Source organism: Macrosteles quadrilineatus, unplaced genomic scaffold (genome assembly GCF_028750875.1).
Source record: "Macrosteles quadrilineatus isolate MER2022 unplaced genomic scaffold, UCM_ALF_1.0 Scaffold_7__1_contigs__length_78375512, whole genome shotgun sequence".
NCBI classification, from domain to species: Eukaryota; Metazoa; Arthropoda; class Insecta; order Hemiptera; family Cicadellidae; genus Macrosteles; species Macrosteles quadrilineatus.
Genome location: NW_026542600.1, coordinates 60,259,305 through 60,279,440, shown reverse-complemented (window position 1 = coordinate 60,279,440; position 20,136 = coordinate 60,259,305). Strand labels below are relative to the sequence as shown.

The 20,136-nt window shown below is 31.6% G+C and overlaps 1 protein-coding gene across 1 annotated transcript in view; it reads left to right on the top strand.

Annotated features, from left to right (window-relative positions):
- LOC128998668 (glutamate-gated chloride channel-like) overlaps positions 1-16,009 on the top strand; it is a 351,411-nt gene extending 335,402 nt beyond the window's left edge. Inside the window, exon 18 of the mRNA XM_054424900.1 lies at positions 8,017-16,009. Within this exon, the coding sequence (XP_054280875.1) occupies positions 8,017-8,145 (129 nt within the window). The 3' untranslated portion in view covers positions 8,146-16,009. The remainder of the gene's footprint in view (positions 1-8,016) is intronic.
- The last annotated feature ends 4,127 nt before the right edge of the window (positions 16,010-20,136 follow it).

The following is a 20,136-nucleotide window of genomic DNA, read 5'->3' as shown; positions in this document are numbered from 1 at the left end:
TTCCTTCAAAAGAAGCAGCTATCAACATAAATTTTAAACTTTTGTATGTCATGTTTTGAAGATCTTCAAAAACATTTTTTACCATTAAATAAATGGAATAAACAAATAGCATATTATAATGTTTGTTGGGTGATATATCTTTATATTTTTTTATATAAACTTGGCAAGTTTATTTTTTTATTATATCCTTTATCGTAAAATAAATTTGTGAGTCCTGTGTGGCAGCATACCGGTACCTGAGTAGAGTTCTGAATTTTCTTTAGCTAGGAACCTATTCGAATACAAATGTAATAAAGCAATTAGAAATTTCTTTACCAAACAGATTTTCTACTACAAGGGGTAATGGAGGAGTTTTGTTGCAAAAAACCTATTCACATCCTAATGGGTAAAACCAAAATGTGCTTCCATTTAAATATTTATTGTAGAATTTAACATCGTTTGTAAAATTATTGCTAATGTTGCTAAGGTTTTGTCAATAGTTTGATTGTTTGTTACGCCATAGTTCAAGGTAGTTTTTGCTCAGTTCGTTGAAGTTAAGTTAAAATTCATACAGAGATACTGTATTTATTCTCACAAATGTTAACACCTCATTCCCGTCATTTTTTCAAAGAGTGACCATGTTTTCCATTGATTCATACTAATCACATTTTATGTGAAATTTTTAAAATAATAATTTGTCTCAAATGTGGGGTTTGTAAAATAATACAGTATTTTTAATATGCAGCACATCTTGCCAGAATGAATGTAGCATAGCATATTGTATTATCCATCAGAAATCAACCAGTAACCACCGTAGTAATCCATGTATGTAGCACTTTTAACTATTCCTTAGACCTATTTAAATATAAAATAGTTTTTTTACTGTCCTTAAACAGCAAAAAGTTGAATAAAAGAATAGGAACCATCAGAATAGGAATCATCAAAAATATATAATACAAATTTAACCTACTTATTAACTTTAACACATTCTCATGATTAGAATTTATTAATGTGTTTTCATCACACACAAGCTACAACCAAAAGTACACTTAGAAGCTGTCCCTGAAAGTGGATAACATCTACAAATAAACCAATGTAAGATGTGTATAGAATAAATTTGACATTGGTTGAGGCTCTACTATGTTCCAAATTTAAAATTATGTTTAGGTGTAAAATGAAACTCAGCGGGTTTTCCCTTTACTTATTGTCTATAAACTCAAATTATCTTATGTAAAACCTATATTTTGTTTTAATATACAGAAATGTTTTTTTTTTTATTATTATAGGCCTAGTGACTATATTTTAAGGGAAAGCATTGTGGCTGCTCAAGCAGTCTTTTTTTCTTTGAAAGGGATTAAGTTTAGTTAGCTTTGTACTGTAAAGGGGCGGACTCAGGGTCCCAACACATAAACCGAAGCATATTGTGCTTATTTGGCTTACCAGAGAAAATTAAACTTCAGGGGTTTATAGCGACTCAAACAAGTTTGCATATCTCAAAACTGATGTTTTGTTCTAATATACAACATAACTTGACAGTAAATTAATACGTACACTTTCTCTCTGTAGAGAGTTTTTGCACGAATAAAATGCCAGTGTTGTGTTAGATGTGACTTTTTGTGTATCTACAATTCTCTGGAAATAGTTTTCCCACGTAAGCTAATCACTTACAAAAGAATCGTAGTAACTGTAATTGTTTGAGCTTTAGCCATATTTGAGGCTTAGATGTTGACAAATGGTTTGGGTTTCAGAATTAGAATATATTAGTTCGCTATATGATGTATGCTCATCACCACAACAGCATGAAGCATGATTCACCTTACATTTTATTGAACTTATTACCTATGTATGGATTAATGTATCAAAAGATTAAAGTTTAAGAGAGGGTTTTTTTTAAGAAATACAAACACTGTTCTCTTAAAGGTGTACAAATCATACTCAACATATAAAAGTTTCATAAACACCTTAAATGTAAAAAAAAAAAAAAAAAACGGTTTCTGGATCTGTTTGATATTGGGCTACCTTAGAGATAGTATTGTTTTGTAAAACCCATCAAGAAAGATGGTATTGTTAATTTAGGAATGAGATTTTTTATAATTATTGTAGGCCTATATAACAAATAATTCTTGTAAAAGACACGATTAGGTTCCAAAGTTATTCAAACATTCTTTGAAATCATTTCCAAATCATAGGTACAGCTTTTAAAATAAACATGCTGTAATATTATCCAAACTTTAATGTGGCCGCAGGAATGCATATTTTACAAATATTGGAGAAGTGAGGGATCTTAAGGAAAATAAGGAGGCTTGTGCATACAAAGTCACAAAACAATTTTGGAATTTACTGGGTTGTTAGTTAAGTTTCAAGACTTATTATCGATTACCGGCGTTGACGCGATAGCAAGAGACAACCAGTGGTGATGCCGAGATCGCAGAATATGGCCATGGTTGTATGCTACAATTGCAGAAGACAATCAACACTTGTAAAAAATGCAAGTAAACACAAAAAAAGCAATGTTATCTTGGCTACATACATACAAATATAAGTCTCAATTTATTATAGGTGTATCTGTAAAAGCAGTTTGACAATATATTTGCAGAAAATTATATTGTTTTCAAGTATTGTAATATTTAATAGGCCTAATTAATTGTAAATCAATTAAACTTATGGGTACCAGGATGTCAAGCCGATCATGATACTGGATTAATTGGGAATTGTGACAGAATTTGGAAGACTGGACAAAAGCTAGTGTGAATTGTCAGTAGATTACGTAAATTTTGATTAGGACCAAGAAATTAAATTTTTTTAAGAATCACCACCAATAGCAATGGTGTCTTGTCCATTTATTCCCATAGAGCAAATGAATATTATATGCTCTATGTTCATTACCGAAAGAGAGAAAATCAAGATCGCGGGAAATACAAAACTATGGTACCATGATCACAACAGTTGCTCACGGGATGTTCCTGTGATCTCTTTTCTAATGTTGGTTTTGAGTGTTGGCCTTAATAATTACCTAATTTAGCCTACTAAAAAAATTAATAAATAACCAAAGTGACAACAGCCACACACGCAATTCGTTCGATGCCGCAGCAAGTATCTTTGTCGTCATTGTCAAAACGTGGCTGCTAAAAGCCCCTGTCAAGTTGGTATTAAAATACTGGTACCTTACTCACATTTTAACATCGATTGTTGGCACCCATACTTGTCCTAAAAATGGATGGTGCCGAGAATTTCCTTTAGGTATCAACACATAGTTAATTATAATGATATAAAATGGTTATGAGATACGTTTTTTGAAAATTTCTTCCTGCTCTCAGTGGGGGGGCATGGCCCCTGCCTTCCCCCCCCCCCCTTGGAGCCACCACTGGCTCCTGGAAGGCTTCCCACAGTGGAAAACTAGCTAGGTGTTTTGTGTTGACTTGGAAAGAAACTATTTCTAAGAATTTTAGTCCGCTATATTTCTTTTCCTGAGATCAGTCTTGAAACTTGACACACTCTGTATGTTGTTAAATATTTAGTTGGTGACATTGAAGTGTTGTGTGAAATTTAGTTGTATAAATATTTATTGTTGTAAGTAATTAAGGCTACATACTACAATAAAAGTCACATTTTTACAACCTCTTGAAGCTATATGTATTAAAACTTTTAAATCATTATACAGTAGCAGGATAGAATAATTTTTCCAAAACAAGTTTTAATTAGTTGTAGGGCCTAGAAATGATTAAATCTAAAAGATCATGTTCTTAAATGCAGGTATATTAATTTCAAGCAAATACTTAACTGCCATGATGCGCAGTGGTGTAGTCTTAAATTTTTGAGGACAGGAATGCTCACCGTTATTACAGAATAATACAGGTCGCTTATCGTAGTATATAGGTTCCTTGGAAAAAGTAGAGTGGGAACACCTTACCTACCCCACTGATAATCTATATAAATGTACCCTTTAATTTTATAAACATATAACCATATACAAAATTATAAATCCTTCTTCTCTTAATCAGGTTGATGAATAAAATCATAGATAAAACATACTCCCTTAGTAGATTTGTCATCCCTATGGAACAGCTGAAGCCAATTTTATTGTTAGTTCTGTACGTCCAACTGTAATGGGTTAGGTTTTGTTTACAATTTGTTTTTGTTATTTCAGTAATTTAAAACCTTATTTAACCAAATAAAACAATGTAATTATAAACAATAACTGGTCCCCTAGTTATAAACCAAATAGGTAAGCACAAATCATGAAAATAACCCTAAAATAATAGAAAAAAATTTGTCTACCCCAGCGATTCGGTGTGGACGTACATGAACTAGACACGAAAAACAAGCTTCAAAATTTACAATGGGATAAGGAGTCTACTTGTGTTGGTTAGTCTATGATAAAATATAAAAGAGGTTTATTCTATCAGTGTTGTAGCAGAACTTTTTAGTTGTATTGTCTACACAGTAGACACTAGACACTGTACAAAACTTGCCATTACAGGCTAATACTGTATCAGGTGGACTGGAAAACCAGTGGAATTGTGAAAATCTAAACTCTACTCTGTATATCTAGAATCAAATGTTGTGCATTTGAGGAGGAAAAGTATGTAACTGATCGTATTGGGGTGGCGGAATTGTACCCCCACAGGTTAGTGACGTCACAATGACGTCTCATTTTCTCGATCAAATTGGCGTGTACGGGGTGGAATTGTACCACCTCATAAAACTTTGATATTGTTATGCACGAGTGGTTCGATTAAATCCACTGGCATCTAAAAACTGTACGGACCGGAATTTAACCCCCCTGGAATTGTACCCCCCCCCCAATCAGAACTCACGTTTATTTGGCCAGTGTACGGGGTGGAATTGTACTCCCCTAGAATTGTACCCTCCGTCAGTCTAGCCCTTGTTCTAGGACCAGAATTGTCCCCCCTATTATACCTATTGTACAATAGGGGGTCCAATGAGTCCCCCCTGTTGTACCCCCTGGTGACCGCAGAAGAAGATGTACAGCTCGGAATTGTACCCCCTGGAATTGTACCCCCTGGAATTGTACCCCCTCCCCATTTGACTCAGGAGCTTGTCTATTATGATTACCAAGTAAAATCAAAACAATATTTATGTTGGAAATTAGAGGCGAATCACACGAAAGTGAACTGAACCAAGTTACCCAACCCATGAACAGATAGTACTTGGGAAATTGAAGAAAATATTAATGAATAGCGTACAAAGAAGTCCGTTTGCCCTCTCGTACGTTACTCGGAATGGCCTTAATTTGCAGTTTCTTAGAATATCACATTAAATACATTTCGTTAAAATCAAAGTGTATGGAGTGGAATTGTACCCCCCTAGGGTAGACGTCAAAATGACGTCAAAGATCGTCGGGGGGTACGATTCCGGCGACCCATCGTATTGTGTAGCTGTTTAGTTCCCTTTTGTTATGATTGGTAACTACAATTATCTCAAAATTTAAAAAATGTGTCTCCATCAATTTATTGAGGATCTGTTTGTGGATTGTTTGGCCTGGTCCATCCCTTGTTATTCTATTTTCCCCTGGGCATAATTATTTAATGAGTGAATTGCTTACTCTATTTTTTCCTGTGTTGAATCCAGCATGTACATGTTGCACGTTTTTATATATTTCCTTTGCTCCCTAGCTCTTGCTTATTTTTATTGCAAAGTTCGTGGAAGTATTCATGCAAAACTACACCCTTTTTTCTTTCTGAGTCATAGAATCATATGTGCTATTCTTGATTTATTATGGCTTTGGGCCAGGCCTTTTCTCGTCTTACTCTGCTATTTTCAATGAGTCGCTTAGCTATTCACTTTTTTTCCTCTTAACACTTTTGCTCTTTGTCCTTCAAGTTTATTATAGTATTTTCTGTCTAGATCTTGTCTTTTTTTAAATAAGGTTTCATTGCCTTTTTTAGTGTAAATGTTTCTCCTACATTTAATGATTATAGTCATGATTGTTTGTGTTTGGCAGCACAAAAAACATATGACTTCTTCAGAGCAATGCATAAGTTAAGCTTTATGAGCATTCAAAGCTTAATTGAATCAACAATACTTATGAGAACTTAGTTTGGTTGTGTTGATATAGTATAGGGGTGTGCGAGTAGTAAATTTATTGGTTGAATCAAAGTTACAATTTAGAATCTTAGAGTTTTTTTTTAGTCTAGTATTTTTATAGTGAGGTGATATGCATAGTTTCTTTATATAAAAATAAAGCTTTGCAGAATGATAAATTAGGAACTATTCTTTATGGGATGTACAAAACAATGTCAATTAGAGATTACAGTTTGCATTGTTTTGAAGTCCAAACTAAGCAAAATATACTTCTCTTCTCAGTTTCATCAACAACTATATTTAAATGGGTTTTGAGCTCAGTTGACAGTAAGAAGTATAGAATAACCTGTTAGAGTAGGTAAAGATCGTGAGTTTGGTTCAGCCATACTGTGAAAGTCTTATAGCAAACTCATTCAGGGCCGGATTTAGCATTTTAGCGCCCCTAGGCCCAAAGATTTTTCCGCCCCCTAGGTGGTTAAAGTTAATTTCCAACAAACATTTTATTAACAAAATATATCAGGATTACTTTATGTAATTGTTTAAACACCACTCCACAATGCAATTTAATCAATGAAAGTTTTTTTTTAGACTTAACTTGGTTCTGTCTTCAAAAAAATGCCTTCTTGAACACTTTCAGCAATTTTATACACTAAATTATAGCTCAAGTTTTTGTGGGACTGAAACAGAACGAACTAACTCGTAGAGAATTCCTACAACAAAGCGAGGGCATTGCTGCTGCCACAATGGCTTTACAAATCTGGCAAAAAACATGAACTCTGTACCTACAAATACAATTCAAAACCTCAACCAATAATAATAAAATTTACCCAAAAATAATAGAAATAAAATTTTGTCGACACCAGCGCCCAATGTCACCAACATGAACTAGACATAAAAATAATCTTTAGATTTTTTGTGATGAGATGTCCACTTTTGTTGGTTAGTCTAAGGCGATGCTGCATTTAGATTTGATTTGCAAAGCAAAACAAAGCAATATTTTGCAAAGCAATAGAGATCGATGGGTAAGACTAAGGGTAGTAACTCTGTCTCGACAATAACATTGGCATGCGCATGCGCCCCTAATCACTCCGAGCAGGAGCAGTAGCACCTAGCACCAATCTAGGCATAGTGGCAGTGGCGATGGCAACACCATCCCGCACCGTACCGCTCATAACATCCCTATAACATCTTCCCGTGCTCAAGACCAATGTTGTAACATAATAGTTGATGCGTAGGCCTAATGTTGAAAAATAGTTTTTTTTTAATAGTTAACATCAATTGTTCCATCGAACTTAAAAATGAAAATGCTATATTAGCCAGATTTTTTTTTTTAATAAATCCGCAAAATATGTAAAGTATTGGCTGTATATTTATATTTATAGAGATTTAAAAAATTAAAAGAAAAAAATCTTTGCCGTGCGCCCCCTGGGAGTTTGCGACCATTGGCCCAGGCCTACCTGGCCTATTGGGAAATCCGGCCCTGAACTCATTACTCTTATATATATAACTCTTACAGCAACAAATTTAAGGCTATGTTTTAAGGCAATTTGTGGCCACACGTGCTTTTATTTCAATTTATTTAAGTGTTGTTCTTCGTGATGTATTTATAGACTTTCTGACGACCTCTTCCGAGTGAATTTATGTTCTTCTATCACCTGAAGATGACCCCATTCTGGGTTGAAACCGGTCGTCGCTTATTGGTGATGTTGATTACACTTTGGTGTCTTTAAAACAAGTTAACTAAGTTTACAAGCAATTCTCATATGAAGCATGCATTTCACCGAACAAACAGTAAAATAACAAAGAATGATATATCCACATCTACAATTATCTAATTTCATTGATGGCTTGGTTGTTGCTGTGGTTATTGAAGCACACAATAGAGTTTTGTTTTGTAAGAAATTAGCTTTATCAAGATTTATTTTGTTTTAACAAACTTTCCAAAATATATCAATTGTAGGAATTCAATTTACTAATCTGTTTGTCCAACAGGTCCGCAAGAAGGAACCTCCGCACCCAATCAGAGTGGCTAAGACCATTGACGTCATCGCCCGCATCACCTTCCCCACAGCCTACGCCGTTTTCCTCATCTTCTTTTTCTTCCACTACAAGGGATCGTAATCCTAAAAACCCACCCAAATTTCACTATTCATCATGCAACTGTTTTAACTAGTGCAGCTTCTTCTGTACGGCTACATCAAACTTATAAAGTAGTTGCAGCGGTTTTTGTTTTTAAAAAATATTAAATTGCAAAAAGATAAACAACTTAGTAGATTTACACATCTTATCCACAATGATTAGCATATGCTTTACAAGTTTTAAAGCCAGCGATATTTTTTTTCTGCAGAAGAGGACTTTAAAGTTAATATGGATTATACTTATGTAAAATATCCAAGTTACCAAATTCTGTTTTATAATTAGGGTACTGTATTTAGTCACTACCGCGAACATAAGTATACAATGATTTTCGCTTGATTTATGCAAAATTGTTTTGAATGCATAACCCTTAAGTTATCTGATTTAATTGGGCAAAAATTCATTTTGTTCTTTGAAGAAATTATTCAAGCTAGAGATTGATGAAAACTATAAACAAGTTAGTTGCTTTTCATTCTTTACTATTCAAAGTACATTATTTGAAGAGTGTTCAAAATATTTTGTCATAACCAAAAGTAATTGCTTTTTTCAATTTTTTTAGATACTAGAGAATCATAGCTTCATAAAATGTATATACCTGTCTTAAGGGAAATTAAAAATTGTACGGTTGTATGCACAAAAAATATTAAACTTTAAGCCAGGTTATTTCAGTTTTTGGCATTAATGGTTATTAATAATTTTGTTGCCTTTTTGACATAGTTATTACTTTGATCATTCCCAAGTATTCATTTAATTTATTTTTTACATACCTTAGCCAAGTTAGTAATAAAGTATTAAAAAAATATAGTTTACAACAACTAACCATGTGTATTGTTATCATCAGATATTACTGTTATATTTACAAAAATGTTTTTGTGCAAGCATATGAACTAGTTTATATTGGCATAATGGTGAAGCTCACATGACTGGTTGTACATTATATTAGAACCGTATATAAACCGGGTGTTTCAAAAATCAGTTTACAAAGTATTTGTTTAAAGCAAATAATAAATAAATGTTACTTATATTATAATTTTGTTTAAACTGAATTTACACTACACATAGGTTATATTAAAAGAATTGTTCAAAATGTTTTCCGCTAACTTCAATGCACTTCTCACAGCGTTTTTTACACTTAATAATCCTTTTGCATAGATTTTTACGGTTGTTAAGGCTTCAAACTCTCTCGTGATGGCTGCTCTCAATTGTAAAACATCTAGAAGTGCAAAACATGATGGAGCTGGAGTTTGAGGGAATCTTCCTACAAATAACTGAATAACTTCTTCACTATTTTTATTTTTTTCATCCAACTTTATTAAAAGGAATATGAGCTTCTCGGTGATTGGTTTGCTCATGGTTACTGTCAACATGAAATGCAAATAACAATCTAAATCTAACCTCAAATCTAAACATAAAAATGTCAACAATGATCTTAACAGCTGATTTTGGCATTGCTGAAAACCAGGTTGTGCAACATTAGTTACGAAAGCATTGTGTTTTGTATAAGTCAGTTTACCTCAGTAAACTGGTAAACTCATTTGTGAAACACCCGGTATTATATATCTTTCATTGTTATTTTGTTGGTAGGCCCCTCTAATTAAACACACTGTAAACGGTCAACAGTTTCCCCTTTAGCAGGATTTTACAATAGATGTAATGGGTTAGGCAAGATGAGTAAATTTCCCATCATCAATTGAAGGAATCTGAAATAATTTGTCTAATTAACGTTTTCATAACAAGAGAACAAATAAAGATTCACAATCAGATATTTTTATGAAAGTTTTAAATGAAAAGGTTTATATCAATTGTGACTTATAGTAGATCCCAGCAATCCTAGAAGGGTTTTTAGGACTGAATTATCTCCACTTGTTACTGTCCTAGTTGTCACAAACAATTCTGAATCTGAGTTTCAAATCAATCATCTAACCTCATCTAAACCACTCTTTCCTTTAGAGTTAAATTAATGTGTGTAGCTTCTATATTAATTCATTCTTCTTCTATTGGTGTCTAAATTAATCAAACAAAAGGTTGTATGATGAATGTGAATACACCACTATTCATATAGTGTAAGTTTTCATACTAATAAATTGTAGTCACATCAATAAGTAACTGTATACGAGAAGTATGTTTTGTTTTTTAACAGATATTATAGTGGTTAGGTACTTTGATAGATGCTACAGTTGTACACTTCAAGTGTATGTTTCGTTATTAGTTAAACTAAAATTAACTATGCTAATGAAATAAGTTTGTAGCTTATGTTACACAGAGAGAGTTGATTAACAGAACATACTTCTTTGACAGTGTACCACCAATATTCCAATACACATTGTAGTACTGTAACACACAGCTGTGTTTTATCTGAGTGTTTTCTGTATACTTGTACCTTTTTATACTGATACTCTGTATATTTTACTCAGTGGCATTACTTTTTTTGTTGTGAAACTTATGTATCTCTACTCTAAAACAAATGTACGGTAATTATAAAATACTAAACAATCCATATTAAAAGCTGGTTTATTAGTTATACTCAAATTCAATTATTTTAATGTATAGATAGAATTGTAGACTGCATGTTGTGTGGTTTACAGTGGTTTTACTATGACATTATTACGTGTTTTAATCTAAAATGAATTAAATCTACTGTAGCTAAATGCAAAGACTCTTAAGTGTTTCCACAGGTCTTAAAAAACTCTTTAATATGTTTATAATAATAAATTAATTAAAATACAGGGTCATATTATGAACAGAGAAAATTTTGTATTTTATCACAATTTAACAATGTGGGCAATATTTTGTTCATTTGGTTATCTATCATCTTATTTTTTTTACTTTTGTTTTTCTTTTTGGGAAATATATTAACTAAATATAATACTTAACTATGGTCTAAAACTTAGTAGCTCGCCAAAATGTGTTATGCATATTTGATTGTTGTTCTTTGAAAAGATTATATTAATAATCAATTAAATTGTACTAAATCCGTGGGAAAACAACCTTTTGACCTCCACAGAAACTTTTTGTGAGGAAAGCTTTTCATATGATATTGATATTGTTGACTCTTCATATTATTTCTTCTGGTTTACCCAATGTACCAATAGCTTGATAACCAATCCAAAGTTTTTCATTTTATTAAAGTAATAAGAAACAATAATATTGTTCTAAATTTACACATAAAATTCATTTATTTATTAAAAAAAAAACATAACAACATGAAACGCCGTAGGAAATGTATAAGAATATTATTTATTTATAAGTAAAACAAATCTATGACAAATTACCTGACCTACAAAACAGATTAGTTTAATGGTTATTTTTAAATTAGGCCTACTGAAAATAAATATTAGTGATACAAATTTACTTTGATTTAGACTTGTTCTTCGCAGGATGTATTTATTGTACTGACTAAACAAATACAATGGCCTGGACATTATTAATCAACATGTAATTTGTTTCGATTGATTGTGAAAATTGTCATTTTCAGGTTACTAAATTAAGATTTTGTGTAATTTGTTATGTAGTATCTGGTGAATAAATAATATAGTGCTGACTAATTTTCAATATTTGACATCGGATACAAATATGTTTATATAAGTCACCAGTTATTTTCATTAGGTACTTCTACTTAATATGGTATTACTCAATCTATTATGTTTTCCACTTAAAAATGTTTATTGCGAAAATGTTAGTTACCACTTTAACTATAGTTACCAATGTGATAATTTCTAGTCAGAATTATAAATATATTTTAAGAATATCAGTCATTTCCAGTACAAATTAAAAATATTCATACTAAATCTTGTTTATATTAGTTTTAGTTATTGTTATTTAATACCGTACCTATTAATTTAGTATATTGTTAAAGCCCTTATTTGAGCTCACTTGTTTGTGATTAATTTTGTAGAATGTTTATAAATTAATTGTAATGACCAATTACGAATACAGTAGTCCTGCAAACTCAACACAGAGTAACTATGCGCTTATTCAGATTGTTTTTTTTATTATCCATAGGTTTAGAATTAATAAATAAGATGAAGTTTGAATAGTCAATAAATTAACACTGTTTCCAATTATAACATTAAACTGTGATCTATGTTAGAAGTCATCAAATGTTTTATTAAATTGCAGTAGTCTTCATATTTTATCCAATAATTAATTGTTTAATATGTATGTAACAGTTGATCAACATTTTGGAAAATTAAACATTCCAAAAACTCAAAAGGCACATTTTGTTGAGTTTGTAAGGGTACTTTATAAATCAAATAATTTCTTCATTAAACCATAAACACTGTTACTCCACATTTACCGTGTCTTTCTGTACTAAAATACTATTCAAATTGTTGTCTCCTAAGAAAACTACAAAAGTTGTCATGTCCAATTAATTGAAATTAAAACTATAAATGTTATTTCTCGTGTTATTGTGTTGTTTAGAAGTATATGATATTTTCTACCATATATCAAATGTTTTTTCCTCTGGTTGATGTTGAATGTCTGTATAAAGTTACAAAAATTATATTTAATTTTTTAATGTTTTGACTTAGTTTCAGCATCAATTTTAGAACTAATTGCTGCTGATAATTTCAATCACTAAAGGTTGCGTATGATTGTAAAGTAAACAATATGACCAGACAGTGCTGGATTTGCTTAACTTACTACTTTTTTGTCTAGTATCAACTAATAGGTCCTGAACAGTATGTGTTATCAGCTCTAGATCAAATCTTACATGACATGTGATAACCAAGACAATTTTGGTTTGCACATTTAAATCTCAATGTGATACTAAATTTATATTTAGCCTACATAACATAATAAAACCAAATACGAGTAGGATTTAATTTGCCAAGCACTTTTTCCCTCTCTCTCTAATGGCATTGTTAGGATTTTGTTGTTGTTGTTCTTATTGCCAAGCAAAAGAATGTCGAACTTTCTAAACCTATATAAATTGTGATAATTTGTATCAAATACAAGAAAATTTGTTAAAATTAATTTTAAATTATTTCAGTATTTTAATGTTTTATTAGATATGTAGTGTAGCTCAGTAGTTCTTTCACTATTGCCATACACTAAACAATGTGATGGGATATGGATGGCTAATTAGTCAAAGCTATTTAATATCAAGGATTAGTCAGTTTTATTGTCGTCATTTTAAATAAATGATGTTTATCTTGATATAAACAAAAAATCATGTTGCATGTGAAATTCTTTATTAGATAATTGAATGAACTGTTTAAAATTATGTAATTGTTTAATTTTCTATGTACTCACAAATGTGATCCAAAGTAATGTTTATTTTTGTAAAAATATGAAATTAAAAGTGTATATTTTTATGTGTCAATCATACTTATATCGCATTGAGAATGAGAATATTTACTGTAAAGATAATTAAAATTGTATCTTAAAGTTAAATATATCAATGTTAAAGTGTTTTTTTTTTATTATTAGTCTTATTTTACTGGAACTTATTATCTTTTATTGTTTTCAATGAGTATTTGGTTTTTAACTTAATGAAACAATATAAAAACTGGAACATGTATTACACCTTTTGTCTTATTAGGTATGAAACATTTATGACAACAATCAGTCTGCTATTTCCTCAAATCGTCTAAGTATTTTACTTGTTCTAAACTCGAAAGATATTTAGAGCATTTTTGTATGAATTTGACTAAAAAAAATACAATCGCAAGCTGTAAACCTTTTTGTAAATTTGTAAAAATTGTAAAAATTTACAAGCATTTTGTCTACTTTTACTAAGTGTTCGTTTGTAACATTTTCTAATGTAGTGGTTTTCAATTGAACATCGGTGATTATAATTACGATCACAGTTTGTAATGTAAATTTTGTGGTGATTATAATCGTGTAGGTGTGTCGTATCACTTAAGTGCACTGATTCTCACACATGCCTTGCCTGCCCGCCTTCATAAGACCTCCTACATAGTGTGGACTGGGTCTAGGACAGTAGACAGTAGGTAACAGAGAGTATTGTAGTTTAAATCATCCAACAAACAGTAATATATTCAGAGTAAAAACAACATTTATGTCCAAATGGTGGATTAAGAATGGCACTGTGGATGTAGATTTTTCTGCTCTTGAAGCATTTAAAAATAGCAAATTATGAGTTTGAATAATGGATGTTGCCATGTTGCTCAACTTTCCATGTTATGAAAATAGTTAAAGGTTTGATTAAGTGTTAACATTAGGTTCAGAGTCTTGCCGAGAGGGAATCACCTTAGCAGTGGAGTAGAAATCTACGTAAAAACCCTTTCATACTATTTGTCTAAAATGTATTGTACATTATAATTTTCATGAAAAGTCATAACCTTATTGCCACCAATCTAAAACTTATAATGAGTTCATCAACAAGAATGACTAAGCAAATTTCCTATAACGTATTTTTTAAATTTCAATCATATTAAAATTTTAAATTTTAGACCATGTATTTTAAATTACTGATATAATTCACCAAGTAAACTTATGTTATGTCTTTGAATTTATTGAATGTAGTTTGTTTTGTTTTAACTGCTTTGGTTGCCCATAGTCCAGAAGACCCAGTCCATACAGTCACTGGGGTCAGAGTATTTTAATGCACTGCATGAGTTATGTCAGTTATTTATACTAATCGCATTGTCCTAGTATGTGTGATTGCTGCACGAATATCTGATAAGAGTTTGAGAGCATGGAAGTGACTGTGGCTTGTACATTTTACACCAAAGCTTCTAAAAACACGGTGCCTTTTGCTTTTGATGTGTTACGTAAATGGATATTGTAACTTATCTTGATTTTTAATAAATAAGACTCGATCACGGTACTTAAATAGTTAAGTTTAGAAATCGGAGCCACTGCTGGCTTCTCGCGGCACAACGAAACATATTTAAAAGCCTTTGAATTTTTAATGTTAGAAAAATTAGAAGAAGCACTGTAAATAGATGGCTTGGCGAAGAAAACATACATTTGTCACTGAACCGTAAGATCCGCAGTGTAAATCTAAGAGTCTAGAGGCTATAGATTGGACATAGAGTTAGTCTTACAATATTGTATTAACTGCAGCTGATGGTGAGAAAGCAGTCAGAACAACGAGTCTTTATTGCTTCTAACTCACTTTTTATTACCGAAGGAATTTGCCTCACAGTGCCGCTAACTAGATACAATTTAGCCATGTTTGTAATTTTCAATAATTTAAAGAACTTTTTAAAATAAACCTTATTTTTAGTCAATTTCTCTATATATCACTGTTTTTACTGACAAGTAGATGAATATTAATGAGGTTATTTGATAAATTTTGTTATATCTAGGTTTGGTGCAGATACCTATTATTTCTTAAATTGATTTTATAAGAAACTAGTCATTGTTTAAGTATTTGTTGGACATTTAAATAAAGTGTTTGTAGTTTATTTTTTTTTTTCATTAAGGAAACATTTAAGTGCACTAGACTGTTAAGAATTTTGTGAAAATATTTATTGCCAAATGACCAATTAACAATGCCAGAAGTTATAATAAGATATATAAGTAAAGATAAATGAACAGACCAAGCTGTGAGTGGACACTCAAATAAAATGAAACAATTATTTTATGATTACTTTACTGTCTTATAAATTATTTATCGGGTGCTTTGACCAAATAAGTATTTTAAGCATGCTTTTTATTAAAGATAGTTTCTACTATGTGCACTATCTTGTGGCCCCTTGTTTGTGATCTTTGTAGTTTCAACTATTCTATTTAAACTACCCATTGTAAAATGGTTGGAATAGTAGCTATTTCGACTATTATAGTCTATTGATGCAGTGTTAACATTGTAAATATTCACAATTGTACATATTTTCTTGTACATTCGTTCAGAACAATTTTCAATAAAATATTATTACACCATTACTAATTCCTTTGTTTTTCTCATACCTTATTATGTTACTCTGTTCAGATCTGTTGATCATTGTGTTCTTTTAGCATATCTCTCAGCTAAACTAGTTGAAGTTGTGGACCTTCAAAAGGACAGTCTTAACTGAGGACAAACCCACTGATATTGAGAACAAAACAACATTTCTGTTACTCAGGACAGTGACAATAAGTTCAGTAATGGTATTTACTCTAAAACAAAAAATGGGATTTCTTTTGCTTGTTTGTAAAAAAAAATTTATTCAGCTGCAAATTTGGACAAATCAACTTTTAAAGCAGAAAGGACATTTCTTAGGGCCAATCAGATACAGAACCAAGTAGAGACTATTAGATGGAGTATATTCAGCTTTGGTGAGGTAACAGTTTTTTTGTTGTTTTTTATTATTATGCCAAAAGATTTCAATCATATTAAAAATGTAAATTATATCTAGATCATGTATTTAATGTTACTGATATACTTACTTCACCAAAGTCAAACTTATGTTATGTCTTTGAATTTTTCAATTCAAGAGGTGGTGGTTTGACGTTAGCTCTGGAAGTATAAATGTGCCATATAAAATGTCAGTGTTAAACAACAGGGTGTACAGGGTGTTTTTATAACGCAACCCAAATTACAATAAGTGTAAGATACATTTTAATGACAAAATAAAGCTCACATGTTGGTATACCGGTACCTATTTTCTTTACTTCATTTCCAATCAGCTGATATATTGTTCTATGAGTTTTAGTATTATTGTGAATTAACTGTCACTAAGACTCAACATCATGTTTTCGCCTGGTAGAATTGGCAACGTCACAAGTAGTGCTGTTTAGCGCCAGATGTCCCATAAGCTAACATGGCAGACAAATGTGACACCCGCTCATGTAATCTTGCATATTCATTTAAATTTTAATTTACGAATATAAATTTATTAAAAGATTAAAAATAAAACATTTAGTGTTCTAAAACAAAACAGCACTGACAGTGTTGCCACTTCGAAGGCCGCGGCCTGGGGTTAAAGGTGGCCGTGGCATGGTTTTTTAAGAGAAAAATTAATGGGAATTTAGACAATTTAAAGGTTGAAAGTTGATTTAAATTGCCAATTTGTTGGAGTATTGAGTTTTCTTAGTACTTTTAAAATAATACACACTTTTATACAAAAGGATTTGGTTATAAAAAAAATTGTTATTAAAAAGTATAATGGCACAAGCATAGATTGGTGTTTTAATATCCACCAATCCATTCCGTTTTTTCAATGAGTTGATCTCCAACTTAACTTATCTTTCTGCACAGACAGGCTAGAATAAGTAAAAAACTTGACCCTGTATTTCCAAACAGCTCAGATGAGCATACGAAATTTGGTATTTTTCAATGTTATTCCCCATTAGAATAACATGAGGGAGAAACCTTAATTTCGGGGGGTTGAAATTTGAAAATGTGACTTTTGGGAATTTTCCTGGGGGTTTGGGCACAAGACCTACAAGCGTGCAAAATTTCAACTCTCTAGCACTTCTAGAAGTGGTCTAGAATTCGTATCCCCCGGGAGTTATATATGTGAGAGTATAGTATTTTGAAAATTGTTAGCGTTGTTTGATTTTAATATTGCTGTTGTGTCATCAGCATAGAGAATAAGTGTTGAGTTTAAATTAAAAGGCAAGTCATTTATATAAATTAAAAACACCGATTTGGTATGAACCTAAAGGTGCCCATAGTCATGGAAATAAGGCAAGTTTGCAAATGGGATCCTTATCATGAAACATTTCCTCTCCATTCTTTAAGAACGTGAAGCTGCATGATTGTATAAATGAGATAGGCAACTGCCTCAAAGACAAACTCACATACATTTTATAAGTATATATTATGTAATATTTTTTCTGTAACTGAGATAAAGATAGAATATGCAAATACCTAGACTAGAGAATGTGCAATACAAATAGGATAAATGCTTAATCACTGTATTTTTGTACAATGCTAAAATCTTTAAGAGTGACACATATGTTTAAAGTGCTGATGTTATGGAAGTGGTGGAAAGATTTATGGGAAGTTTTTTAATTATTCTTCTCACAATTTACCTTTTAATATAGTTATTTATGGTTTTTTGTGATAAGAAAGTGTATTTAGCGTTATTTTGAGTGTAAAAAATATAACTGAATATATTTCTTGCAACAACTTTTCAGCTTTTGAGTTTTTTATGATCTTTGGAGGTTTGTACATCAGCACCATATGGTGGAAAGATTTAAAATATGTAAAACATGGAATCAGACTTTTATAATGTATAAACAAAATGTGTTGGTTATTAAACGTTTCAAAAAGATCTCATTATTTTCAAGACTATAATAAAAATCACAAATCATTTAAACACTACTGAAACACAAGATGAAAATGTGAATGAAAAATGTTTCTTCAAACCTGCTTAAGTTAAAGTTTTAACATTATATACAGTGCTCCTATAGTTTGTTCAAATAACAAAGGCAGTCTGGGATAGGATTTACCTGCAGCCAGCCAGCCAATGAATACAAACCTTATTCATTGGCTGCAGGGAGGCTCCATCCCCTCCCCACTATAGGTGTTACCTTGGTTGTTCTCCACAACCTCGTTTTTTAAGCCTTGTTTTTTTAACCTCGGTTGGTGATCTCCACTCTATCAGAGTATAGGTACTTTATCAGTCTGAATTAAATATAATTTTACTATTTAGTTTATTCAAGTGGTATACATGGGACAGAATTAAACACATCACAACAGTGTTTACATATGAATAAAAACAGTTACTTTATTTAAATGGTTTTTATGTACAAAAAGGCTTTTTTTATATATATGCATGTATCACAAACATTTAAAACAATTACAACAAGATCAACTTCTTATTTTTACAAGGGTATCTGAGTGAAAGTCTATCTCGGAGCTTACAAAATTCTTAACATTGTTTTTCATAACTATAAAAAGTATGTCTGTATGAAAAGCCTCGTGGAGGGCTTGCAGTACAGGGTTGATCTCTCCGTGGTTGTTGCATATAGTTGGGCCAAGAGGGTCATGGTGATCTGCTTTGTGGGGTTTATTAGGACCATATATTCTTCTATTTGACAGCCCTGAAATAAAATTAAGATTTGTTAATGTTTGTCATAATAGAACCAAAACAAAAATTGAAAGTGTGAAAATTTTACCAATCCACAGTCTAGTCCAATTATTGATACTAACTTGAATACTCAAAAGTACCATACCATTGAGTATGGTACGTTAAAACAAAAATTCATGTGGATTGGAAACTTAAAGATTTTGTATATATAGGAAACATTATTTTAAAAATGGGTAACTTTGTGATGGGCTGAGAGGGTATTTTATTTAAAGGAAGTACGAGGGCTTGGATAGCAAAAAAAATGTAATGCAATGGAGACTATACAATAAAGTCTCCAAGGACTCTCGTCGGCCTAAAGCGAGCTAGTTCAAATCTGAGTAAGCGCCAATATATTTACTTCATCCACTACTCATCTAACTGGTTCCCACCCAAATGCAACGGTAAGTCTCGTGAACCATGTAAAGGAAAAGTATGAAAACTGATTAGAGTCTTGAGGTTTTAGCGTCAGCCGATAGTTAAGTCCACCGTCATTTGACGAACATGGATAAAATAAGGTGTTTGAATGTGGATAATTTTTGTAAGGGGTGGAGAGATTTTGGGGGTGGTTGTAAGCATTTGGGCAATATTTATGATTTCTTTTGTGGTGGAGGCTGGCTGTGTTTGTTCATTAGTATTGTTTAAAGCAGAGTGACCAAAGTTAAGAGGAATTTGAATGTGAATAGCTGCTTGTTAAAATGATATGAGATGTCATATATCAAGGACAATGGTAAACCCTGCAAGTCTGAGCATGCCGAGCAGCAAGCAAGGTTCCCTCAATTTTAATTTACTGTCTCAATGGAAATTGTCAAATACTCACTGCTGATATTGTTCTTAAACGTGTAAGGCTTTCTTTGAATTCACAAAGCTAATTTTTTTTATACAAAACAACTCTTTCCTACATACTCATCTAAATAATAAATAAATCTAAAATAAATTGGCAACGGTTTTGTAGCAAGCCGTTTTTCCTAGTAGGATAAGATATTATTTTATAACTGCATGCCTAATA